General features: G+C 47.2%; 1 protein-coding gene across 4 annotated transcripts in view; it reads right to left on the reverse strand.

Moving 5' to 3' along the window:
- The window catches only part of EIF4G3 (eukaryotic translation initiation factor 4 gamma 3), a 146,770-nt gene that overhangs the window by 33,567 nt on the left and 85,974 nt on the right, over window positions 1-27,229 (reverse strand). For all 4 annotated transcript variants that reach the window (XM_054292045.1, XM_054292047.1, XM_054292046.1 and 1 more), the window contains 6 exons: window positions 24,588-24,688; window positions 21,853-21,975; window positions 16,441-16,540; window positions 10,419-11,255; window positions 3,216-3,304; window positions 1,421-1,670 (listed from right to left, as the gene is read on the reverse strand). In XM_054292045.1, the coding sequence (XP_054148020.1) occupies window positions 1,421-1,670; window positions 3,216-3,304; window positions 10,419-11,255; window positions 16,441-16,540; window positions 21,853-21,975; window positions 24,588-24,688 (1,500 nt within the window). The remainder of the gene's footprint in view (window positions 1-1,420; window positions 1,671-3,215; window positions 3,305-10,418; window positions 11,256-16,440; window positions 16,541-21,852; window positions 21,976-24,587; window positions 24,689-27,229) is intronic.

Here is a 27,229-nt window from a genome sequence, read left to right on the forward strand (position 1 = left end):
TTAATGGTGGTGCTCCTTGTCCACCAGGTTTTCCAGGTCCATTACTATTATTATTATTATTATTATTATTATTATTATTATTATTATTATTATTATTATTATTATTATTATTTTAATTTCTGGGCTTCTAAAAAATGACTACTTTATTTGGAGGGAGTTTCACTTGAATAAGAAATTGCTTAAAAATTGGGAGCAGCTGAGAAGTTGGTCTCAAGTTCTCTCTAAATGAGGTGGATTAATTGAGGTTGACTTCTATAAATTACAAAATCTTCATAAATAACAAAAATGCTCTACAGATATCCTATACCCTAATCAATGGGACTGAGCTGGACAGTGCCTGGATCAAAAACCACAAACTTTTTCTTTTCCTTACTTTTGTAGAAATCCAAAGATCCATGCAATTGTTTAGCCAGGAAATTAAATCTTTATGAACACACACATTTGTACTTAGGACCCAATGAGCACTTTCATTTCTTATTTAACCACCTCTTATTTCAGAAGTATACTGGTTTATGTGAAATTTCTTGGATGGTGTCCAGTTGTCAATCACACAGGAATCAACTCTCTGTCATTTCCACAGTGCTGTAGCCAGCATCCAAATGCACAAAAATGTCAAGGAATTCGTGATTTTCTCTTCTCAGCGAGACAAAAACCATTTTGCCCTTGTCCTAGGGTGATGATGTGATGCTTGTATCCCCATTTGTGTGTTCTGTTGATGCTGGATATGTTCTGTGCCTTCAAGACTGGCTCTGAAGAGTGAATGGTTTGGTTTGGTTTTGCTATCAGCTGCTGCCCCACAGCTGGTGGGACACACAGATGGGGCAGTACATGGTGCTGCTTTTGCTTTTTGCTTGGATTTTTGCTTTACTCTTTTTGCTTCTGCTCGTTAGTTAGTTTAGCTAAACAGTCTGATTTTTCCCTGGACTGTTTCTCCTTTCCTTTTTTTGGGACCTACTCAAACCTGCTCTGGACTGGGACCTGGGAACACCGAGAGTTTGCACCTTGTGCAGCAGCCATCCCCAGTGCTGGAGGGACTGATAACAGAGCGACCACCCCCAAGAGAGACTTTTTGAATTTGTCATCTTTTTCAGAGCGGTGACAGAGTGTTGTCACCTGGTATTGTTCATTTTGTCTGCTGGGGGGTGCTGTGCCTGTTAAATAAACAGGTTCTTTCCACTTCTCTCTGAGGAACTGGTTGGGTGGAGGGGCCATGTGGGTTTGCTTTCTGGAGGTGCCCCCTTTGGAGGCTTTCTCCCAAATTCGCCCTAAACCAGGACACCCTTTTTCCCCCTGGAAGATCTCTGGGGGCCTGCTGGGTTGCAGATCTCATCAGAGCTGACACAGAGCACACCAAAGCCACAGGGCTGGCACTCGGGGTGGCAGCAGCCCTGGCAGGGGCAGGCAGAGCAGCAGCACCTACCTGGTTTGTACTGGTACAGGGTCCCCTCGGCGGAGCTCTCGGTGCAGCCGGAGGTGCCGTCGGCGCCCTCGCCCTCCGAGACGCTCTCGGCTCCGTTCCGCACCGGCTCTGCCTCCTGCTCCCCGTTCTCCTCCACAGCTTTCACTGCTTTCAGCTCCGAGGGTTCCCTCTCTGCCTCAAGCCCATGGCTCGTTTTCTCCTGCTCGGATTCAAGTACTTTGTCCCCTGAAGGTTCCTCCTCCTCCTTCGGCTGGAGCATGGATAGAGCAGAGGTTTTGTTAGAAACTCCCTGACAAATTCAGTGCACGTGGAACGGCTCTTCATGGATTCACAGGGCATTTTTGGGAGCAGCAGGAATACAAATGCATCTTACACAGGGCTACTGAACAGCACACTGAGCCACTGGGTGATTTATCAGCTCATTCCCATGGATAACCCACTGATAATTAATGGTGCAGCTGGAGAGACTCAGCATTGCCCATGAAATCCCCACGGGATTGGACAGAGGGAACTGTTAAGCCATGAGCAATCCCAGCCTGGAAATACAACTCTGCTTTCCTCTTCTCCCACCAGCCATGAGAAAGGGGTGGTAAAGGGCACGTGGGGCTTTTTTGGGGGGATTCTTCCTTAAAATGCCTGCTGCCAACTGGAGCAGATGCCACTAAGGAAGGCAGTGTGAGATCCAGCCACAATGCCAGCATCTCAGTTTCAGGAAAAAGCATTAATAGTATCCCTGGCTGTTAATTTTAGAGCTCTCCAAGGACACAGCCCGATTGTGCATTCAGACGAGGAGGCGTCGGAATCGCTTCTCCCGGGAGAAATCCCAGCCCCTCTCAGCACTGAACAAAGGAGAAACTTCACTGAGGATGCTCTGGAGGAGGCTCCTGATCCTCTGCCTCCCTACCTGACTGCACCACATCCTAAAACGCCTCTTGCAGATTTTTCAAGGGAATTCTCTGAAGAATTCCCCAGTGGAACTGTGGGGTGGTGCAGGAGACACAACTCCCCCAGGGGAGGATGAGGAAAGTGTGGAGGCTGAAGCTGCTGCTGCAGCCCCTTTGCTCTCCTGCTCTGCACCACATCTGGCCAACCTCAGCTTTCATCCACACACTGGGCAGTCTGAACTTCCACATTTTTACTCTCTTGCTCCTTTTCTGATTGATTCTAACCCCATACTGACCCAGGATATTAAGCACAGCCTCCTGCTGCAACATCCCTACCAGAACAGCAGCAAGGGAGGTTTTCTTTACTCTTCTAATAACTCTTGAGGTGGTTTTGCCTGAAAACTTCAGCATTTTCCTTTATCAGCTTCTCCATCAGTTGGTCATCAGGAAAACTATCCTTGGCCATGATATCCCTGTGCCCAATGTCAGGATGGTGGCCTGGGACCAAAGTGGGGCAGTGCTGAGGGATCCAAAGCCACTTTTCCCTCACCCTTCACTGAAAGGGGTTCCTCAGTGCTGGAGGCTGGTGGGAGTTTAGTGGAACCTTCTAGTGGAAGGTGTCCCTTGCCATGGCAGGGGTTGGAATGAGATGAATCTTTAAGGGCTTCCAACCCAAACCAGTCTGTGATTCCATGACTGTATTAATCATTAAATTAGGCAAACCCAACAAAAACTGAAGAGCTTTAAAGGGAGCAGACTGACACCTGTTATCCAAAAGAATAGCAGAGTTCCTCCCCAAAACTGCCCTGGACCCTGTGGGACAATGAGGAAGCAATGTCTCTAAAGTACAATTCCCAGAGAGGAACAGAATCTTTAAATGTGGGTAGAGCAGGACTTTGGCTCCCTCTCACCTCTGTTTCTGCCTCTGTCACCTCCTCAGTGCCTTGGGGCCGCTCTTTTGGTTTCTTCCAGGTCTTTGGTGCAGTTACAGCGGTTTGGGCTGCAATGGAAACGTGCATCTGTTACAGCCCTGAATGGCATGGGGGTCATGAGGCTGGGAGTGATGAACTTCCCTCCCAGGGGCTGCTCTGAGGCACAGAACAACAAAGCAGCTCAGCCTTGTGAGGGTTCAGCTTGATTCAACCACCTGGGCTTTCAATGCAGCAATAACAATCATTAGAATGACATGAAAACACAGGAATTGCTCTACAAGTTGTTCATTCAAGCTCCAAATGGCACTTGGGGTAGTAAGGAGGTCACTGCCAACAGGACAAGGATCATGCAGGGAAAAAAACCTTCAGGAAGTCAAGTTTTTGGAAAGATCAGGTGCTAGCTGGGAAAGAAGGCTGTTCTCAACATATTTTTCTCAAGAATTATCATCATTATAACGTTAACCATAAGCAAGCAGAAACTTCCAGTATCTCATCCAAAAGGAAAACTCCTTCAATCCTGCAGCACTGCTCTGAGCTGGATTTATATTTCAATTCAAAAGCAGCTTGTAACTCCAGCATTAATGATCTCCCTGGCCAACTAAGCCAAAGGAAACACCACTGAGTATTCCCAAGATCAGCACTGATTTACTCCAATCGTGTTTTCCCCCTAAAGGGTAGAAGAAACCACACAATATATTAAGAGGAGACAAACCCATTAATCCAATCTGCTCCTAATTTGTGGCAAATGCTCCCAGCTTAAATTCGGATCCCAGGCACACATGCCCAGTTAACAGAGTGTAAATGGGATTGATTTTATGACTGAAGATTACTGCAAACAGATTTCCAGCTCTGGCTTTTGGTTTCCAGCAGATACTGTGGAAAAACCCAGTGTGCATTTCCTTTATCTCAATAAAGCAGAATTTTGAAAGGTTCTTCACTATAAATTGGAAGAGTTAGTAACAGCCAGCTCTGTTCCTGAGGGCATGGAGCAAATGGGATTTGCTGCATTCCCCAAAGAATTCACAGGAGTTTCTGTGGTTTCTCCAGGGTGTTTCCCTGTTTGGAGGGTGACCATGGACCTGCAGATTCCCAGGGGAATCACCACATCCAGGCCCACCCAAAGAGCAACAGGTGCTACTGGTGCTGATGGAAGACTTTTACCTTCAGGATGAACACCCCAAAAGCAAAGTCAATTAAAAAAGGAAAGTCTTATTTAAGTATTGAAACATCATCTCCTTGTTCACAGAACCAAAAGCTGGAAAAATCCCCCAGATCTCCCAAGCTCCAGGTCCTGCCCATCCCATCCCATCCATTGTGTCTCCCTATGGAGAGGCTCTAAGGGCAGGGCAGAGCCCCAGCACAAATCCTGAATTTCCTGGGGCTCAAAGGAGGGGAGAGGAAGGGCCAAGCAGGCCCAGACTGCAGCACAGCTTTGTCTGCCCCAGCAGGGATCAGCCTTTGCTGCTGCTCCAGGCAGCTCCCTTGGCAGGAACAGCCCAATTATTATTCCCAATATCCAGGGGCAAAACCAAGGCTGGGGGTCATCAGTGTCCATGCACGTGGTAATTCCTGGAATTCAGCAAAGCTCAGATCTAAGACAGGCTTGCCCATTTCCCTCCATCACAAAATCTGCTAAAAATTCAGTGAAAGCTGAGCCCCTTTCCAAGGGCTGTTTCCAGCCTTGTTTGGGGATGTCACTTGCACACTCCCAGGGGTTTCTCCAAGAACGGATTAGGCTGCAAAGCAACAACCTCAATTTTGCCACAGCCAAGTAATTGAACTGATCAATCCCAAAGTTTTTAATCTGACAGAATTCCACTGCCCTCAAACTCAAACCATGGAAACCATCCATGGTGTAAAATAACATTTCATATTTAACCACACAGAATAAACTCAGGGGTCACGGATTTGGGGCTGGCAAAGGTCTGGGGTGTTTCCTTGCTCAGCTGTCAGGATGTGAACATTACTGCTGCTCAAGTATACATTTTTTCCACCTTTTTTTGGCAAAAGTGAGCTCTTGTAGAGGCTGCAATCCTGCCAAGGCTCCTGAATGATTCTTGCCTTAAATCCCACAACTTCCATCAGCCTGGGGGTTCATGTTGTGCTGCTGCCTGGGGTGGATCTCCAGAGATCTCTGGAGACATTGCTCAGTCTTCCCCTCTCTTAAAACAGCAGACACCAGATTTCTTTTTTTTTCTGTCAAGTTCACATTTCTGCTGCAGGAGCTCAAAGGAGAATTTGCACTGATGTGAGTTGGGGTGCCAACATTCCCAAACCCCTGATCCAACAATGGATATTGGTGTTATTCATCTGAAGATGGAGCTTCATCTGAGAGGCTGTAGGGAAATAAAAAGTAATGTGTCCAGTCTGGCTCTTGGAAAGGGACAACTCCAGACACTTCTGCTCTTCTTTTCCATTTTCCTGTCCCCAAGTTCAGCAACTTCATGTCCTCTCCAATAGTTTAAGTCCTGCCCAAATGCAGGTTCATTTTTGCCACTGTTCACACTTCCAGACCTTGCTTTCAGCTCATTTCATTCCTTTGAAGAAGGGACACCAGAAACCCAACCAACACTGAGCTCTTATCACAGCTTCCAAAGCCAAGGGAGATAACAGGGGTGACAGCACAGATTTACTTCAGGACTGGAAAGAGGAGCAAACCCTGAATTCCAGACTGCCCTGGACAGCACTCCCAGCCCTGCAGGATCTGCTCAGCAGGCCCAGAGCTCCCTCAGCCATTTCTCCAGCTGTGTCACGTTCCCAGTGGAACATCTTCCCACAGATTTACCCACCCATGAGCTCACACCCATCCAGCAGGGCACGAGGCCTCTCCCCTCTGATGTGGTGCCAGCTGTGAAGCCTAAATTAATACCAGCTCTTGCATTTTTATTTTATTATCCAACATGCCACGAAAGACCAAAGCAAAGATTCACCATCGCCTTCCAGCTCATGGAAAAGAAAATATATTCCAGTGGTTATGGCAGCAAATCAAGAAAAAGGCGACACCTGATTTATGTTTCTGCCTCTGCAGGTTTCAGAGCTGGAGAAATTTCTCCAAGGAATTTCCAATTACAGCCCAAGCTGCTCATTAGAGACTCCTCAGCTCAGAAACTCCAGGGCTCGCCACAGCTGGGCTACTTAATCCAGAAATATATCTCATAAACGAGCTCTGCAAGAAATAGCCTTTGAATTCCTTGTGTTTTAAGTTCTTTCAGCTTCTTGTGTCCCAAGGAGCTCTGTCTGGGACACACATCAGTCTCGTTTTCTTTTTTGCTTCCTTTAATAGCCATGATAGAATGGTGACATCAAAGGCCTCAGGTCTCTGGCAGCACAAATTCCACTCCACCAACAACACTTTTTCTGTTTTGTTGCCTGGAAAGTGCTGGTCCCTCACTGTAGCCATGGAAATCCCAGAGTTTAATAAAAAGCAACAGTTGTTGCTGACTTTTAGCCAGGGTGATGTTTTTAGTGCAGATTGGAGCTCCCAGATCCTCTCTTGATAAGCTATTTTTTCTCCTTGTACAGCAGTAGAGCAGATGAGTAGGAAATAATTAAAAAGCATGTGTTCTTACCCCTTGCAGATACAGCTCTGCCTGTCCTAAAATCTTCAGGCAAAAATTCCTGAGGAGGCAGGAACACAACCTGTGCCCTGGGAATGGGGGAACCTGTTCCCTGTGGATGCTCAGAGCAGGAACAGGGCCAGCAGCAAGGAATGGGTACAACACCCTGCCCTGCTCAGGGCTTTAGTGCTCTGAAACCACCAAATCTTCCCCTTTTCATCAGGACACACAACCAGTGATGCTGATGAGCAGGGAATGATGATCCAGTCACTCACAGACAGAGACTGAACACCAAAGCTGCCAAGGGTGCTCAGAGCAGGCAGAATTCAGTGTAAAATAGCAGACACCAGATTTCTTTTTTTTCTGTTAAGTTCACATTTCTGCTGCAGGAGCTCAAGGGAGAATTTGCACTGATGTGAGTTGGGGTGCCAACATTCCCAAACCCCTGATCCAACAATGGATATTGGTGTTATTCATCTGAAGATGGAGCTTCATCTGAGAGGCTGTAGGGAAATAAAAAGTAATGTGTCCGGTTTGGCTCTTGGAAAGGGACAACTCCAGACACTTCTGGTCTAATTTCCCATTTTCCTGTCCCCAAGTTGAGCAACTTCATGTCCTCTCCAATAATTTAGGTCCTGCCCAAATGCAGGTTCATTTTTGCCACTGTTCACACTTCCAGACCTTGCTTTCAGCTCATTTCACTCCTCTGAAGAAGGGACACCAGAAATCCAACCAACACTGAGCTCTTATCACAGCTTCCAAAGCCAAGGGAGATAACAGGAGTGACAGCACAGATTTACTTCAGGACTGGAAAGAGGAGCAAACCCTGAATTCCAGACTGCCCTGGACAGCACTCCCAGTGCTCCAGCAGAATCCCCTGACCTTGGAAATGTGGTGGAGACCTAATGCCAGTGGAAAAGGAGGAATGGAGGCTCCCCTGGATCCCCCCAGGATTAACTCAGCTTTGGCCTCTCCCTGCAAACACTGACCAAGTCCTTTTGTGGAGCTGTAAAAAAAGAACTGCTGCGGCATCAAGATGTTTAAGGTCTGAATGTATTTTCTTTCTTGCCACAGAGGTTGACAGAGCAAAAAATCCAAGTCTGGTTTCCCTGACTGTTGGACAGAAGCTGTGTCCTATACAACTCTGCAGGAACCGGCAAATCCTTTTGCTCATCCCCAAAAAGCTGCCACCTCCCAAAATACAGGATCCAGCCTTGGCAATGCTGCCCCAGCAGCTCAGGAGGAGGGGATGAAGGTCTCATTCCCAAAATCAGGCAGGCCAGGTCATGGCTATGAAAAGGACAGGCAGGAGGAGCTGCTGCAGCAATGAGATTATCCCGAGAGGTCCCAGCACTGCCCCAGCTCAGCTCCCTTTAAAGGGAAAGCAGGGGCATGATTTGTGGCCAAGATCTGCAATAAAAACACCATTCTGCTGAAAACCCCAAAGAAATATTGCTCAAAGTCACAGAGCTCACAGCTACCACCATGTGCTCAAGCAGTTTCCCTTATCCCAGGTTTAATCCTAACTCCAGAGATCATAAAAAAATCTCTCAGCCTTTAGTCCAAGAAAAACACAACAATACAACCCTTTCTCCTTGCTCCTGAGGGTCAGCAGCTGGATTTTCCAATGTATATGGCAGACATGCTGCTCCTTGTTCCTGAATTAGCAGGCAGCCTCAGATGATGTTATTTCAATCTCTCTTCCTCTCTCCAAGAAAGAACTGGAAAATTATTGCTGAAAAGAAGGCTGGCAGAGAAATGCAACAGTTCAGGATCATTAAATCAGGGGTAGAGCACAAAGAACCACTTGGAGAGCTTTGTGCTTTCTTTGAAGCCCTGAGCTTTTAATAGAAATCTGAGTTTCAAGTCATCTTTTATATGACTTGAGAACTCCTTGTTTCCATGTTGCCAAAGCCAATGGCTTGGCTAATGTGTGCTCTGGAGCATAATGACATTACAGCATTAAAATTAATCTTCTGCATAATTAAAAGCCCAAACACTGTAAGTTAATTTTTTTTTAATTTAAACTACAGGCCATTACAAAGCCAGCAATAACACTACAAGCTGGAACCTGCCTGTGCAAAACCTTATTTACAGAGTCCCATTTCTCCTCTCCTTTTTAAGGAAATTAATTTGGGTTATGAAGTAGCTCAGATTGAAAGAACAACAAGTGCCACAGCAGTGAAATGACCCAAGTGAAATAAAAATAGAAGAAGATTAACAAGAAAAAATCCTCATGCTTGGTGTAGTAAAGGGATCTTTCTTCTCATCTGTAGATACTAGATTTTAAAATCAGCATATTGAGCATCACACAAACATGGAACAAGGCCAACCTCAGCCTTTGAGTGCATTTAAGAGCAGAGCCTGAGATTTCTATCTATCAAAGAAAAAACAAAAAAACCCTAAATGAAATGTTACTTTAAAAAATGAAAGCAACATGATCCAAATAACAACTGACTGTCCTCCTTGTCCAAGCTTCACCAAGTTCCAAGGAACTGAAATAACTGCAGAACAGGATGTAGAAACTGTGACACATGAGATGTTTTAACACTGCTTGGTGTGAAGAACAGCCCCCATTGCACCCCTCCAGCAGCAAATACAAGGAATTGATCATTTCACTTCTTTTCCACAATCTCCAGGAAGTCCTGCAAAAAAAGCCATTTTCCATAGCAAACACAGAGTGTTAAAGCCACAGTGCCAAAGCAGAGATGTGGCAGGGCTGAAACCAAAGGCAGGCAACAACACTGGAGAAACAAGCTGGATTTTAAAAGGCAGTTGCAGAAATTGTGATTTTAGTGAACTTTAAACTGTTAACTGCAGAATTTAAATTTAAAATTGTAAATTGTACATTTAAATTTAAAATTGTAAATTGTACATTTTGCTTACATGTGACTTCTGCAAAAGAAAACCAGAAGCATCACTAGTGAAGGGTGGGCAGGTAGAGGTGGGTGACCCTGGTGGGTGACCCTGGTGGGTGACCCTGGTGTGACTCTGTGTCAGTTGTGTGGGTGAGTGTGAATGGTCCATTTCATTTTCCCACATCTGGGAACACCATGACACATTTTTTCAGCTGGAAAAGACCCCACTCCAGCAGCTCTGGGGCTTCATGCCAAGAGCTTCAGAGTCCCAAATCCAGAGCCACTGGCCCTTGGACCGACCACTCACCTTGGGGGAAAGAGCAGCTGTGGGAAGTACAGACACTTCCCTGGAAGTGTCCATGGCCAGGTTGGACACTGGGGCTTGGAGCAGCCTGGGACAGTGAAAGGTGCTCCTGCCCACGGCAGGGGATGGCACTGGGTGGGATTTAAGGCCCCTCCAATCCAAACCATGGATTCCATGAAGAGCAGTGTGCTCTGCACTCCCCTCCACCAGCCCTGTGCTGCCATGACAGCATGAGCCCAGCCCAGCCTGGGACACCAATGCAAGTCAGTGACCAATTCTGAACTACCAGGAGGGATTTCTATCCCTGCCAAGGAAGATCAGCATTTCACAGTCACAGCAGCCACCCAGCACCACCAGGCTTTTTCTTCTGCAGATGGAAACAGAAATATCTATTGGAAGAAGAAAAAGCCTCTTTCCTTCATCCTGCAGTTCCCAACATGAACCCCCAGAGCCCAAGGCTTACCTGGGACAGGACTCTTGCTTGAGTTCACACTCAGAGCCTCCCGGCTCTCCTCCAGTTGCCCATCTGCTTCTGTCTCTTCCTTCTTTTCAGTTTCTTTTACCTCTTCACTAAGAGTAGTTCTTGTGCTCTCCTCTCCTTCTAAATCCCCCTGGACACCAGGGAGGGCACTGGGAGACGGGAGAGGAGGTGGAGAAGGAGTTGTAGTGGTGACAGCAGCGCTGGGGGGCAGCGGAGGGGCCGGGGGCGGCGGGGTGGGCGGCGGGGTGGGCGGAGGAGAGGGAGCAGCGGCGGGAGCACCGGGAGGCGATGGAGCGCTCTCCACCTCCGCTGGGGCGGCCTCGCTGGGCTCCACCTCCACAGTCACCGCCGCAGCCTCCTCCTGAGCCGCCTCAGCCGCGGCCTCGGCGCCGCCCGTGTCGCCGGTGACAGCGGGCACGGCCGGCAGTGGCACCGGGGCGTCCCCGGGGGATGCTACTGCACTGCTGGGCTCCGGGCACGCCTCGGCACCCTCCTCAGGAGGAGCGGCCGCAGGCTCCGGGCAGGCTGTGGCACTGGGGGAAGGCAGCGCCTCCTCTCTGGGGAAGGCCAGTTCACATTTGTCACATTTGTCCTCCGGCTCGGCTCTGCTGGGCGCGGGGACAGCGGCGGCGGCCGCGGGGACAGCGGGGACCGGAGCGGCCGGGGCCGGTGATGGAGCACGAGGAGCCTCTGCTGGGGCTTCCACTGAGGGAGGGATCTCAGCCGTCTGCCCAGCTTGATCTTTCTTCTCCCCAGCAGGTTCTGCTCTGAGGACTGGAGAAGGTGGTTTTAATACTGGATCTGGTTTTGGCTTCTCTTCTGGGAAAGGAGAAAAAAAAACCATTATCAACAGCAAGGCAACTCCATGTCCTGCCTGGTGCCCTGGCTCCCATTCCTGCATTCTGCCAAGGAGCTCCGAGGAAAACACCAGAGACCCCTGCACCTCACTGGGAATCTAAACTTGAAAATACAACCTCTGCCATCCTGAGAAGAGAAGGATCTGGAGAGACTCACTGCACCCTTCCAGTGCCTAAAGGGAGCTTATAAAGCAAGGAGGGCAACTTTTTATATGGACAAAACCTTGCAGGACAACGGGGAATGGGTTAAACTGAAAGAGAAGAGGTTTAGATTAGATATTTGGAAGAAATGTATCAACACAACCCCCCAAATCTTGTGCAGAAGGAAGTGCCTGCACTTGTCCCATGATTAGCAGCAGACCTGGTGATCCCATCCCATCCCTGCCATCACCATGACCCAGCTCCCAAAGCCCTGCTGCAGCTCTGCTGCCTCCCACTCCTTTGCTCCAAAAGTATGAGCCATTATTGTTTAGGATCTTGCAGGAACACTGGACTCCTTCAGGACATGGTTACACCAGCAAAATAATTCTGGAGAAGCCAGAGGCACAAACCTGCTCTCAGATTAGGAGTCAAAGGCCACAACCAACTGCAAATCATCAAAATTCAGGCAGAATGGAACAGGTTTGGCTCTGCTGTATTTTCATCTGGGGCTTATTCAACAGCTCAGTGGAAGGGAAAGGGTTTTTGAAGGAGAACCAAAGGGTTTTGGAAGCAGAACCAAAGGGTTTTTGAAGGAGAACCCATTTGAAACTGCCTGGAGCTCCAAATCCCACCTTTAGGAATAACTGGAGCTCAGCTTGCAGCCCTCAGCAGCCCCAGCAGCACTCGAGAGGCCCATGGCCAAAGCAGTAGTTTATCAAGCTAATGAGGCACCCAGGGACATGGCTTTGGAGGGGGATGACAAGTGAGGAAAGAGATGGGAAAGAGCATCCCAACAGCTGATTTTGATTTTGGAGGCTCCGTGGAAGGAAAAGGATGCAGGAAGTGGTTTGGAAAAGGAAAACATGTCACCTCTGATTTCTGGAACATCCTCTGCAGGAATTCCTGGAGCATTCCTGACATTTACAGCTCACTATAAACAACTGCCTGGATATTCTCTCCCCCAGTCAAAGGAGAATGCTCAAAAAAAAAAAAAAAACCAACAAACCCAACCAAAGGCATTTCAAATGTTAAGGAAATAATTCTGGGAGATAAAACCAGCACAAATCCACAGCTGCATTTGAAACCAGAGGTTTAACTCCCTTCCTTCAAACCACACCTTGTCTGGCCAATGTTACATGGATACAGGCTGTGTGTGCAAAATCCCAGAGAAAAGTGATTTAAGGAGGGATTTCAGAGAATGAGGCGCAGATTTGGCTAATGAGAAGCAAATCTGAACTTGAACCCCCATCCCAGAGAAGAAATCTCCAAGTCCTGGCAGAGCAGGACTCATCCCTGCCAACTGTTAGAGAGAGTCACATGGACAACTCACAGCTGGGGAGGGAAAAGAAAAATCAGCACAATTCATCCCAACTGGATCAAATCCCTCTTCCTAAACACACTGAGATCATTCCTCATGTTATATTTAGAAAGTATTTACAGGAAGTGCTGGCTATTCCAGGGGAAATATAAAGATATATTTTTTAAAATTTCCTGATAAATACAATTTTTGCAAAATTATTTTTCCTTAAAGATTCTTTCACATACCCAGTGGGACAGAGCCCCCTGCCTGCTTCATGGAAGAGCCATTGCTGGGCTGCTGGGTGGTCCCAGTGGCACAGAGTGCCCAGGGCAGTGCACAAGGAGGAGTTCACTGGATACAGGAATTTGTTCCTGCTCTTTGTTCCTGTTCCTGTGGTGTTTATCTGACAATAACTGCTGGGCTCTCTGCCATTTTTCCATCTTTTGTCCCGATGCAAACACTCACGAGGTGGCACCAGGACTGACTCAGTGTCAGCACAGGGGCTTTGGAGCTTTCCAAACTCCAGGGTCTGACATTCATCTGTCTTCCACAAACTATGCTGAACATTCTCCATGTCTGATACATTGCAAGATTTGGAAAGAGGTTTAAAAAGAGGATAATACTACTCCAAACATCCCTCTGAGTGGAAAAAGTGGAAAAAATGTGGGCAGCTCTGATTCCATGCAGTTCTATCCCACTGCAGCTCCTGCACCAGCCTGGCTTGACCTGGATTCTGCAGCAGAATCCTCCCCTCTGCCAGCCTGGCTGGTATGGACACACCAGGGGCATCTCCAGCAACACAACCTGCACCTAAATATTGTGATTCTTCAAGGTATTACAGCAGCAATTCCTGTACCTGGTGCACTGGAAGTGTCCCTGCCATGGCAGTGGGGTCAGAATGGAAGGACCTTTAAGGTCCCTCCAACCCAAACCATTCTGGGATTCTACAAAATGCCAAAGGTTTGTCTTTAAAAAAACCCCAACCACGGATTTAAACAAGGCAATCCCAAATCCAGCCTCGGGAATGAGTTGCAGACCAAGCCAGCAGGGACTGCAGGTCCTGGTCTGCTGGCAGAGCACACAGCTCTGATCCTGACCCTGATCCTGACCCTGAGCCCAGCACACCAGCCAGATGCTGCCAGATGCTGCTCACTGTCAGAAGCAGCTGCACAAGCAGCCCTGGCTGTGACAGAATCACAGTGAAAGCTGATTCCAAACTTCAACAGCTGCCAGCACAGGAGGGCACAGGAGAGGAAGAGCATGAGGAGATCCAATATGAGGATGGACAGGACAGGTACTCTGTTTTCTTTGGAGAAACAACAGCACTGGTTTGAATGAGCACTTCAGCCACATAGCCCTCTCTGTCACTGCTCTTGTTTTGGAAACAAAAATCCCCCAATATCAAAGTGAAAAATCATTTCAATACCATGGCATGTATTTCTGAACAGATGTGCCCCCCAAAAGTCATTAGTTCAGTTTAAATATCATTAACAGGCTCTGTTAATTACTGACACCAACCCCTGCACTGCTCTGCCCCCCCAGCCATGGCTGGGTGTTATTCCAGGGCTTTCCCTGCAGTGCTTACATAAATGTGCTCTTTAGCAATTTTTGGACTGGAACAAATGTTTGACTCTTCCTGGGATGGAACAGAGATAAACACAGGGAAGCTCATCAGTGTTAAACCCCAGTCAAGCCCTGCTTTGTTTAAACCAGCACTGTCAGAGCTGTGTAACTAAGCAAACACTTACTTCCAGTTTACTCACAGCTGCCTACAAAGGGATTAAGTTAAAGAGAGAGAGAGAAGAGGGATAAGACCCGTTTGTGGCAATCCACATTTTCATACACAGAGATGAAATACTGTGATGGAAAGTGCTGGATTTTCAGAGATCAGAGTTCAAGGAGCTCCTGGTCATAGGATTTAGTGGTAGGTGACCCTGTGAGAAGCAGGGGGTTGGACTTGGTGATCTTTACAGGGTCCTTGTGGCTGGAGATGTTCTGACTCCATGATACTCTGAAATAAAAATCCCAGCACTCCATGATACTCTGTACACCCTGAAATAAAAATCCCAGTATCCCATGATACTCTGGATACTTTGAAATAAAAAATCCCAGCACTCCATGATACTTTAAAATAAAAATTCCAGCACTCCATGATACTCTCAAATAAAAATCCCAGGACTCCTTGATACTCTGGATACTCAGAAATAAAAATCCCAGCACTCCATGACACTTTGGGTACTCTGAAATAAAAATCCCAGGACTCCTTGATACTCTAGATACTCTGAAATAAAAAATTCCAGCACTCCATGATACTCAGTACACCCTGAAATAAAAATCCCAGCACTCCAGGATACTTTGGATACTCAGAAATAAAAATCCCAGCACCCCATGATACTCTGGATAGTCTGAAATAAAAAATTTGAGCACTCCATGATACTCTGGATAGTCTGAAATAAAAATCCCAGGACTCCTTGATACTCTGGATACCCTGAAATAAAAATCCCAGCACTCCATGATACTCTGAAATAAAAATCCCAGGACTCGTTGATACTCTGGATATTCTGAAATAAAAATCCCAGCACTCCAGGATACTTTGGATACTCTGAAATAAAAATCCCAGCACTCCATGATACTCTGGGTAATCTGAAATAAAAATCCCAGCACCCCATGATACTCTGGATAGTCTGAAATAAAAAAATTGAGCACTCCATGATACTCTGGATAGTCTGAAATAAAAACTCCAGGACTCCTTGATACTCTGGATACCCTGAAATAAAAATCCCAGCACTCTATGATACTTTAAAATAAAAATTCCAGCACTCCATGATACTCTGAAATAAAAATCCCAGGACTCCTTGATACTCTGGATATTCTGAAATAAAAATCCCAGCACCCCATGATACTCTGAAATAAAAATCCCAGTCTTCCATGATACTATGGATACCCTGAAATAAAAATTCCAGTGTGGGAACAGCCTGGCCCTGCTCTGTTGCCTCCTGGGACAATTTCCTTGAACAGCTTTAAAAAATCTCCCTTCCAATGTATATTATGGGATATCCTGAGCTGGCAGGGACCCATCAGGATCACTGAGTCCAACTCTTGGCCCTGTGCAGGGACCCCAAGGATCCCATCCTGTGCCTCAGAGCCTTGTCCAAGGAAATGGAATTCTCAGAAACTCTTTCCATCTGTGCCATTTTTACCAAAGTCAGCAAAATCTGCTGTGGGCTTTATAAGGCACTTGGCACACTAATGGGATTTTTCTTAGTTAATGTTGCCCATTCCTGCAGGGCTGGACACACAGGCAGCTCTGGGGAAGCCATATGATGCTCTGGATCTGTGCCACTGCTGGGGCTAATTATCCAAATGATCCAAAACCTCTCTGGCTACAGTGTTTCCCTGACAACACGCTGGCTTCTGGAGGATGGCACTTGGGTGAGAGGAGTTTCTTCCTTCTGTGTGCTCTCAAACAACATTTAGGACACAGAAGATTGAAGACAATTATTTTTAACCAGTTCCACATTAGCAAATTCCAATTAATTGCCTTAGCAACACACTTAAAATGTTCCACTGGAGGAAGAGAAGTTCCTCCCCTCCTATTTCTGCTGCCTGCTGGTCTCCCTGCCAAAAATATTCCAACTAAAACAAGAAAGGAGGGGAAAAAATAAATGATTGAAAATATTGAGGGAGGAAATCTCCATTAACTGACCTTGTTTGGAGGCAGGGGGTGCAGTGCTGCTGGAGGGGTGGGAGCTCTCCAGGGCTGCCAACGCCGTGGGAACGGGCTCGGGGACCTGGCTGGGCACCTGCTGGGGGACAGGGACAGCACCATGAGCCTGGGAACACAAAACAGGCAGCAAAGGCAAGGGGCAGGTGAGACAGGGGGGATGCAGAGGAGAAAGCAAAGGTGGGGAGAATAAAGAGAAAAAATAGAGAAAAGGTACACAGGTCAATAAGAAATCCAAAAAGTTCATGGGAAAGGGAGGGAAAGGCAGCAGGAAAAGGGGAAGGAGATGCTCCCTGTTAAGGACAGCAAGGAAGGGACAGCACAGCACTGGTATCAATGTGCTTTGCCCTCCCAACACCTCTCAGGAGCTCCCCCATGCAGGACACACACCAGGGCTCCTGCATCCCTCTGTGACTTCAGTTCACCTTTGGGATTTTTGTCTCCTTTCTCCACTGCTCCATTATTTCAACCCCCTGAGAGATTCAGATCTATTGATTTACTCCTCTGTGTACTTATCAGAGCTGATGTGTGCAGGGTGGGATGAACAGTGCACAGATGTGTCTGCACACACAGCACTCCTGATCCCAGGGGGAAAACCATCCCAGCCTGGCAGTGCTTGGATGGAAAACATCCCCAGCACCCCCTGTGAGCAGCCTGGGGATGGGACCTGCAGGGCAAGAGAGAATAAAACCAGCTGGGCAGAAATCTGAGGGAGAGCAGCAGGAGCAGATTCCCCAAGAACATGGACTGGGATTTCTGTATGGAAGAACAAACCCAAAAAGCCTGCAAAGAACTGAAGGAGCCCCAGCCTGTGGCAGACACACGTATTTCAGTGGTCTCCCACCAAACACTCACTTGTGCAAACAGAAAGTTTGCTAAAATCTTTTGTATTTAGTCTCAGAATTTAAGAAGACCAAGTTAGTGCCCCAGACTCAAAGGGGAGGCAGCTGCTGGAGTGACCACAGACAGGTCACAAATTCCCCTTCAATACACATTGGGGACCAGGCACAGAAGAAAATGGGGCTAAATTTTAATTTCCTAATCCCAAGTTGAAAGCCAGGCAGCTTCCTGCAGCTGTCTGCTCTCACCCAGCTCCACATCCATGAACTCCTCTGAGCAGCTACAGGAAAAGGACTTTTTAATCACCCCTGATTGCAGACAGGCTCTCAGAAATCCATGCAAAACTTATTTCCCTATAAAAGGAAATGCTCTGGCAACCTGCTGCTCTTCCTGGGACTCTGTTTTTTCCTCCCATCTCCAGCTTTTTGCCTATTGCATCTGAACAGTGCAGGATAAAGAGGGAATTCTCTTTATTTTTCACCATTTCAGGAAGACCAGGAAAAAGCACATCTGGAAAAATAAGAATGAAGATTTAAGTGGGGGTGAAGGGTTGAAGTTTTCTTTGGGATTGCTCCTCTTTCAGGAATGAGCCTGACAGATTGACTGGAGAATGAATGAATGAAGAACTGCAGCCCAGCCTGCAGCCAAAGGGAAGAAGCCAAAGAAAACCCTGCTCTACAAATGAGCAAGTTTCAAGAACATTTTCCCCTCACCCTCAGTGATCAAAACTTTCCTTTTATAAGAAAATTTATGGATTAAATCAGTGTGGAGAAGGGAAACCGATAAGAACCAACCTAAGCAGAGCAGTGAAGAAGAAACCTGTGAGGCCAGAAACTTCTTGGGTCAGGAAATGTATTTCCTTCAGAAATGTGGAAAACATTTCTTTTGTAGGAATGATATTACAAATGAATAAATGGTCCTTATGCACTGAGCCTTGCAGCTGCAAAATGGAGCATTTAGAGAGTTTTTATGCAAAAAATCCCACTGAAAATTGCTCCCCTGATTTATGATGCTCCAAGGGTTGCTCTGGGTTATTTTACTCCTGGACACTGAGCAAACACAACTCTGACAAACTCACTTGGAAGAGTTTGGCCAGGGAAATAAGAGCAGTCACTCTTTAAAAAGTGATCTCCTGTGGAAGCCAGTGCTGAGGCAATACCATAACCAGATTCTGGCCCTGGGTTTTCTTTCTCTTCCCAGCAAAAACCAGAGTGCAAATAATGTCTGGCTAGAAATGGATAAATCATATATCCATGTGCCTCCTGCTTCTCTTGCAGGAGCTTTAAAGCACTTTACTTGCTCAAAGACAATTAAAATACACTGCAGAGGCACTGGGAAACTCCACCTAAAGGACTTTTTGGTCAGTGCTGATGAGTAAAAGGTACAGGAATGGCTCAAACCACGCAGCTCATCCTGGCAGCAATGCTCATCTTCTGCACAATTCCAGTGACTTTTGATGTTAAGCACAGTTACAACAATTTTTTGATGTTCAGCCCCTAATCTACTGAGAGAAGAGGGTGCTTTGGGCTTGTGTTAGCTAAGTTTTGGTTTATTTGAGTCTGTTAATAGAGTAATTCAAATCTAAATTAGATTTAGATTTAAAAAATCTAAATCTAATTTAGTTTTAAGAAAAACTAAAAAGAAAAAATGAAAATTTGGAAACTATTACTATTATAAAAGGGTTTCTTTTTCAAATGCAGAATTTGGAACAGGGAGTTGTCTCCAGCACTTCCTGAGGATGTTTCTTCCTCTGTGTTTGTGCCATTTAAATAATGAGATAGCAGATTCAGAGGAAGAATTGCTGTAATTCTAAAAATCTCATTGGGCTGGGAGTCACTTTGGTGCTGCCCTGAGGCTGCACATTCACATTTTGAGTGCTCAAGCAGTGAAATCTCCACGAGTACCCTGGTGAGCAGGGTTTGGGGTGAGCAGGGCTTGGTCCAGGGGATGAGCAGGGTTTGGGTTCAGCAGGGTTTGACCCAGGGGGCTCAGCAGGGTTTGGGGTGAGCAGGGTTTGGGGTGAACAGGGTTTGGGGTGAACAGGGCGTGATCCAAAGGGTGAGCAAGGTTTGGGGTGAGCAGGGTTTGATCCAGGGGGTGAGAAGGGTTTGGGGTGAGCAGGGTTTGGGTTCAGGAGAGTGAGCAGGGTTTGGGGTGAGCAGGATTTGGTTTAGGGGGTCAGCAGGGTTTGGGGTGAGCAGGGTTTGGGGTGAGCAGGGTTTGGTCCAGGGGGCTCAGCAGTGTTTTGAGGTGAGCAGGGTTTGGGGTGAGCAGGATTTGGGATGAGCAGGGTTTGGTCCAGGGGGTGAGCAGGGTTTGGGATGAGCAGGGTTTTGTCCAGGGAGCTGAGCAAGCAGGGTTTGGGGTGAGCAAGGTTTGGGGTGAGCAGGGTTTGGTCCAGGGGTCAGCAGGGTTTGAGGTGAGCAGGGTTTGGTTTAGGGGATCAGCACAGTTTGGGGTGAGCAGGGTGTTTGGTCCAGGGGGTCAGTAGGGTTAGGGGTGAGCAGGGTTTGGTTTAGGGGGTGAGCAGGGTTTGGGATGAGCAAGGTTTGATCCAGGGGTCAGCAGGATTTGATTCAGGGGGGTGAGCAGGGTTTGGTCCAGGGGGTCAGCAGGGTTTGGGGTGAGCAGGATTTGGGGTGAGCAGGTTTTTTTCCAGGGGGTCAGTAGGATTTGGGGTGAGCAGGGTTTGGTTTAGGGGGTCAGCAGGGTTTGGGTTCAGCAGGGTTTGGGGTGAGCAGGGTTTGATCCAGGGGTGAGCAGGGTTTGGGGTGAGCAGGGTTTGATCCATGGGGTAAGCAGGGTTTGGGGTGAGCAGGGTTTGGTTTAGGGGGTCAGCAGGGTTTTTTCCAGGGGATGGAACAAACAGCAGCAGCTCTGCTCCTCCAGCATTGTCTCAGGAGCTGCCCCAAGTCAGGAGCATCTCAGAAGTTATGGCTGAATATTGAGAATTTACTGACTGGAGCCTGTTCAAAACAGTCCCACCCCCACCAGTGCAATTCCTGTGCAGTTATTAAGGCACTATTTAATTTCACCCAAGATATTAAATGTGCTCCCAAGACTTGATTTAGAGAAGCTGTTGGGACAATAATGTTGAATTTCCTGGCTTAAGTGGGCTTAAATTTTCAGTTATGTTACACTAATGAACTTATTCTGGTGAGCCCAATTTCAGAGCTCTTCTGTGATTACCAAAAGTGGTTCTAAGCACCTCATCAAAAGGAAGGCTGGATATTAAACAATGGGATATTTGCATACCTTGGAGGAGATGATTGGACATCACTGCTGTGCTCTGCATCTAAATTACAGCTGATCACAATTCAGGCCTAGTAACCTCCTCTTGAAATACATTTATTTCTTTCTGTTTGACTTAATTGTAGTGCCTTAAAATAGATTTCAGAATGTAAGAATGATCAGGTAAGTGCCTGGATTCACTGCACTGTGCAGGGATACCACGGGAAATCCTGGCTGGTTCCAACTCTTCCCACTTCCAAGAGGGAAGGATGGGTAGGAAGAAGAAATGGGGAGATGATCTCACCAAGATTCCCAGGTTTGGCATCTCTGATGGAAAGAAGTTGACCTGGAGCCTTGCTGCTGCTTGTCCTGGGTAGGGACCAGAGGAGAAAACCACACGAAGCACACAAAGGTGGTGCCTTCAGGGACACAAGGATTGGCTCAGCTGGGAAAGATGAAAACTGAAACCCTGCTGGTCCCAGGGAGGGATCTCCAGGATCTCTCTCACTTCTCCTCAGTCACATCTCCCTGCAATCCCCAGATCTCACTCCAGCACAGTGCTCCCAGACAGGACTTTCAGCAGAAAATCCACTCCCACACAGAGAGGAAAGGAAGGTTTGAGCTCAGGAAAAGCTGTTTCACCTTAAAACCTGCCAAAAGCTGGTGACATCAAACAGCAAAGAAGGTGGAAGAAGAAGAAGAAGAAATCACATCCCAGCTCCAGCTCTGCTCCACAGCCCAGCCTTCAGCTGGAGAACCTTCCTGACCTCTAACCAGGGACTTAAAGGGGTCAGACTCAAAGGTGCGTGACAAGAAGGGATTTAAGACCTACAGAAAATGGAGTATTTATAATTTTTTTGGAGTATTTATAATTTTTTTTCTCACCAGCAAAATGCATTGTTAAGTTTGAACACCCAGAGAACAAAAGTGTGATAACTCATTACAGTTCTGTGAGAAAATTCCTGAGGTCCAGATCTTCTGGTGACTCTAAAACAGCTGCACAAAGGCAGAAAGAAAAGTGAAGCAAGTGAAGGTCTGTGATCAATCACTGTGTGACATGGACTTTCCTCAGGTGCACAAGACTTAACAGAGACATCTCCTTTCCCACATTTTGGCTCCTCCTTTAACACTGAAAATCTACTGCTGGTAGAAAACCAGGGAGGGGAAAGTACAGCAGCACTGGGGCTCCAATGATCCAACTTGGGAAAACATCATGGCTGAAGAACATTGATCATTTGGGGGCATCCAGGTCTCTGGGATGGTCAGAGGTGAGGCTGCAGGTGTGAGGGAGGGGTCCCAGGGAGGAGCAGAGCCCTTCCTTACCTGAGGTGGAGTCGGGGTGGAGGTGGGTCTGACGATGGGGGGCGTGGGGTTCCTGCTGCCCCCTCCAGACATGATTTCCTCTGTTATGTCTTTGCCCCCCTGGTTTGGATCCCGAATTCGGATCTGCAGGATTGAAAGAATTGCAGTAAGAACAAAGGAATAATTCCCACAAGTGTTCTGTTACTGCTGTCCTGGTGTACAGCACAAGCTCCCACCACAGCCAGCAGGAGATGCTCTGGGGTGAGCTGGTGCTCAGCAGCAGCACTGGGATGTGCCTTGTTTCCATGGCTTGGAATGCAGGGCATGTCATCCCTTCATCAACACCTAATTTAATCAAAATCTAATTGAATCATCAACCACACCAAGTTCAGTCTAAATATGTGCACCCTGCAATGCAAAATACAGGGGGAACGTGAGTTTCCTGCAGCTGAGAACAAGTGGGAGACAGTTCAGGTACAAGCTAAGCTTGCCCAGTAGTGGAAAGGGCAGGAATGGAGAAAAGGCTGTTTTTTACCCTGCAGGAAACTCCCTGACCTTGCCAGACCACTTCTGGAAAAGGGGGAAAGCAAATCAGTTCCCAGTTCCACCAAAATAGAGGGAATCAAACAAAAATACTGAGTGGAGGAAAGGGAAACTGAAAGAACAAACTCAAGTCCTTAGAACTCTGCAGCATTTAAGAAAAAAGTGGGATTTTTGAGTCTCTTCACAGCACCAAAATGGGAAGAAAAAATATTTTCCAAAATAAACCACTCCAGAACACTCAGTGAATCCTCAACTGACACTTGAGCCAATCCATGTCCCTGAGCAGGGGGAAGAGCCAGCAGGTCTGGGGTAATGTGAAACAGCTTTTCACCTCCAGTAGAATCTGAAAACCCTAAAGACAGAGCTCTGTGTATCTGCCCACCTTCTCCAAAGCTCTTGGCTGAACTTGAGATTAATTCCATGCAGAAATCCAAGCAAACAACTCCAAGCAAACCAAGAGACACCATCACCCTTCCCAGGGCAGGGGTTCTGCTGGAAACCTCCCTGTAATTAATTGTGCCGTGGCAGGGGTGGGAATGGTCCTGCAGGACCTTCCAAGCCCTTCTGGGATTCTGGGATATAAAACTGGAACTGCAGAAGGGCTTTGTGATTTGTCAAACTCAGTTTGGTGGCTTCACTCTGTTTGTGAACACACACACAAATACACACACTGTACTCAGGGTGTTGAGTCTGGGCTTCTCTTATTTTTGATAAAACAAGGATAAATGAAATATTTTAGCAAAAATATATTTTTTTGCTAAAATATTTCATTAACTACAGTAACAACCTGAGAGTTGGCCCTCTCCTCTGCCTGACACAGTCAATGGCATTAAAAACAAGATTTCCCTGCCTGCAAGGGAAAATTGTAGCACTCAAATACTCAACTCATGGTGGATGTGGGCATGTGCACATTAATGCATTTAATTTTTCTCATTTCTCCAGTTGCAACACCAATTACCAAACTGAAACAGCACATTCAGAGAGAAGCATCTTGGGCATTTAAAATGCCTTTTCTGCCTCAAAGAACTCAGCTTGGTTGGCATGGAACTGCCTTAATCCCAGCTGAGCGTGTCTGATCAGCTCTGCATTTCAATGGCATCGGGGATCTGGGCATGTTGTGTTTGGGATGCTGAAAAGAGACTCCTGGGGACTGAGGAGGTGACAAAAAAGCTGCTGAGAGCAGCCACCAAAAAGGCCTTTCCTGCAGGCACAGCTCACACATTGTTCAGCTCTTCCGGTCTCCCAAATCAAGTGTCACCCCAGATCACCCTCAAAACTCCAGAGATGCAAATATTCTGCATTTTGAGACATGTCTAAGTCCTTTTATTCTTTTCTACCCCCAGGAAACTGTTCTTTTAATGTTTCCAAAACACTCTCACACAAACACTGCTGTAATTTCCTTTTCAGTCCTTTACAAACGATTCATTCACAAGTTCAAGCCCACACCATCTTTTCCTGGTTCAACTTCACATTCACCCCACACACCTCCACTGTTCCCCACCTGTAGATGGGTTTAAATTCCATTCATCTGCCTCTCTCAAATTCCCCCCTTGAACTAGAAAGAGAGGGAATGTGCTCTCCAAACCCATATCCACTTTGATAATGTGGTCAGGCTCTTTCAAGTCTGCAAATACATCCACAACCTCCTGGTTTTCCACCTTTTTCAAGGTGTAATATTCAATAATTTCTGATTTGTTACTTTGAACTAATTCTTAATATTCTCCCAAACTGCTGAGTTCACTCATTCCCACCTGGCTTTTTGGTGGGAGCCAGGTGGAAATGAGTGAACCCCTTTAAGCAGCAGCACAGGTGAGGATTCCAGGCTTGGGCAGACCATGCTGCTTTTGTTCATGCTAATTTAAAACCAGCAAAATTATTTTCCTTTTCGAATGGCTGAGATGTCACAAATCAGAGTGGACAGTGCCCATAGAAAAACAGAAACCAGCACTGTGCAATGTTAAATTACACTTCATCTCTTTGGGAATGACAAATTGGTTTGGGGTGGGAGAGATTTTAAAGCTCACCTTAGAGCATGGGCAGGACACCTCCCACTGTGCCAGGCTGCTCCAAGCCCTGCCAGCCTGGCCTTGGGCACTGCCAGGGATCCAGGGGCAGCCACAGCTGCTCTGGGCACCTGTGCCAGGGCCTCCAGTGAGGATAAAGAACATTATTAATGTCCTTGCAGTCCCCCCAGGACAGAGCTCCCCACTCACCGTTTTCTTCTCTCTCTTGGCAGGCGGCGGCTGCTGCTGCTGCGTAGGCACAATGATGGGTGCAGACTGGTACACGGGCTGGCTGGGGTAGAAGGGTGTTCCTGGGGCACCAAGGACACAAACCAGAGGGACAAGGTCAGCTCAGGACACACAGCCAACGCCACAGGTGCAGCTGGGCACAACTCCCAGCATCCCAGCTCCACAGCCACTGAACAGAAGCTGATGCTGCATCAAGACCAGAGGTTCAGGCACCATTTCTGATTTGATTTCCATGACCCCAAATTGGCCATGTACATCATTGGGTTTTGGGATGGCAAACTTAAATTCACTTTGCTTGGTTTTTCTTGCCAGACCATGATGCAAAAGATACAAGGGTTGATCTTTGCTGTTTATAGCTTGGTTTTCATTATTATTTCATCTTTCCCTCTATGGTGCCAATGGTGTCTTTTCTATTGCCTATACCGGGACCAGTAAATGCTTTAGCTGGGTGTGAGGAGTAGCTTTGTTATTCTGAGCTATGTCTGACAGGCTGTGGACACCACAGAGGCACTGCAAGAGCATCCCTGGGCTCCTCTGCCTGGCAAACAGGAAGGTTTTCTGCTGGATTTGCTGCTGGTTTATCAGGAGTTTTCTGCCTTTGTAGAGAAATTCTGTCTAACCAATACAAACAATTTGTGAGGTCAACTGCAACCTATTTGGAAGCACAACCAGAAAATTTAATTATGAGCAATGTTCCTCTCATGCTGCAACACACAAAAAGCACAACCACGGTGATGAGTGCAGAATTACACCACTGGTCACATTCCTAACAGCCAGTGTGGCTCATTATGGTTTTCTCAGTGGAATGAGAGTGGCTCAGTGAATAACCAAGTGCTTTAAGACCACACCAGAGCTGAGGGTGGCAGAGCAGAGCTGCCTCCTGCCCATGGATCAGGTGTCAGGGGAATGTGTAAGGTGCTGCTGGGTGTTCTCCCTTCCAGGCAGGGATGCTGGATGAACTGAGGGCTTGCACTTGCCTCTGGCACAATCTCATCTATTCTTCAGCTGAATAACCTCTAACTGGGTTTGAAAATCCGGATTGTGCCTGTAACCCAACCAGGAGGTCGCTGGATTTCAGGCAAAGGGTGAAATCCAAGAAAGCAAATGAAACCAGCCCTGCACAGCCTGATTTGCAGCTGCAAGGATGCATTCCTGCTGCTGAGAGCTGGAAAGCCCAGCTCAGAGCAGGCTCCCAGTCTGCATCCTCAGAGAGGGAACTCTTCTGTGCAAGAGTTGGCATCAAAGAGCTAAAAGTGACACTCCTGGGTGGGCTGAATCCCTCAAGAAATGTCTCACTTTGAATGCCAGGGTCAGCAGAGCCACTTCAGATCTGGCCTCAAAGTCTCTGTCTGCATCTCTGCAGGCTGGGAATCAAAAATTATTGCCCAGAGCAGTTGTGGCAACCCCTGGATCCCTGACAGTGTCCAAGGCCAGGCTGGGCAGGGCTGGGAGCAGCCTGGGACAGTGGAAGCTGCCCCTGCCATGGCAAGGGTGGCACTGGATGGGATTTAAGGTCCTTCCAAGCCAAACCATCCTGGGATTTGGTGATTCTGTGAACCCTGCTGATGAGCAGGTGTCCAAGCAGAGCCTGGGTAAGGTGAGGGAACAGGAGGAGCCTGGGATCCTGCAAGATGGGAATTCCCCTCACTGGCAGCCTCCTAGAAACCAGATCTAACCACATCACCTGCAATGTGATCCCTGCTGGACAGGCAGCTCCAGCAGAACTCAGGGAACAACTCTCTCCCTTTAGGAAAAGTATTTTTAAAACCTAAATCCTGAAAAGAATAACTTCAGGGAAGAAACAGCTTCTGTGACAAGCCAAGTGCATTTGCCAGTGCCACACTCTCTGCTCTGCTCTCTGCCTTTGATCCCTTCCAGTTCTTCAGCACCCAACTTTTATTTTCTCTCCTACCCACTGATCACTTCAATGTCTTCCCCAGTGTTGTACAGAAACTCCCTGACATCAGAGAATGCAAAACTGAGTTATAAAACTGCACTGTCCATCTTCACAAGTTTTGCCTTCCTCTGTATTTTCCCTCATCACCTTCTTTAGGTGTTGCCAGCTGCAATAATTTTCATGTCCAGCAGCCACACTGGCTGCAAGTCCTGTGGCTGATGGAAAAGGCACTGCCAGCAGCATTATCCATGCCTGGAATGCAGATTCAGCTGCTCCCCAAACCTGGCAGCACCTGAGCGTTCCCAGTACCAAACACAGCAAGGGAGTGACAGCAGGGAAAGGTGGGAAAGCACAGGGAAATCCCTGGTGAAACCTTCCCTGCCTGGAAAACTCTGCAGGACAGAGAGCTCTGGCTTTACCCACTGATGCTCCACAGCAGCAGCATCCTAAAGCTGGGACTGAAAGATTTCAAGATTTTCTGCAAAAACCCAGGTGCTTCCAGGAGAGGAAAGGAGCTGGAAATGAACCTTGTCCTAATTAAAGGAGTGAAGACAGAAAAATGGCACCAAGCAAGCAGGAAGTAAGAAAGCAGACCTGTAACAGCACAAAAAATGAGGAATTCTAGGCAATTTCCTCATCTAGTGGATCAGATTTGAAGCACCATTACAATATTTCTTCTATTTTCTCTAGGATCAACCACCAGGAA

The sequence above is a fragment of the Melozone crissalis genome, unplaced genomic scaffold, assembly GCF_028551555.1.
Source record: "Melozone crissalis strain CALT ecotype California unplaced genomic scaffold, PUWL_Pcris_2 ptg000107l_1, whole genome shotgun sequence".
Classification (NCBI taxonomy): domain Eukaryota; kingdom Metazoa; phylum Chordata; class Aves; order Passeriformes; family Passerellidae; genus Melozone; species Melozone crissalis.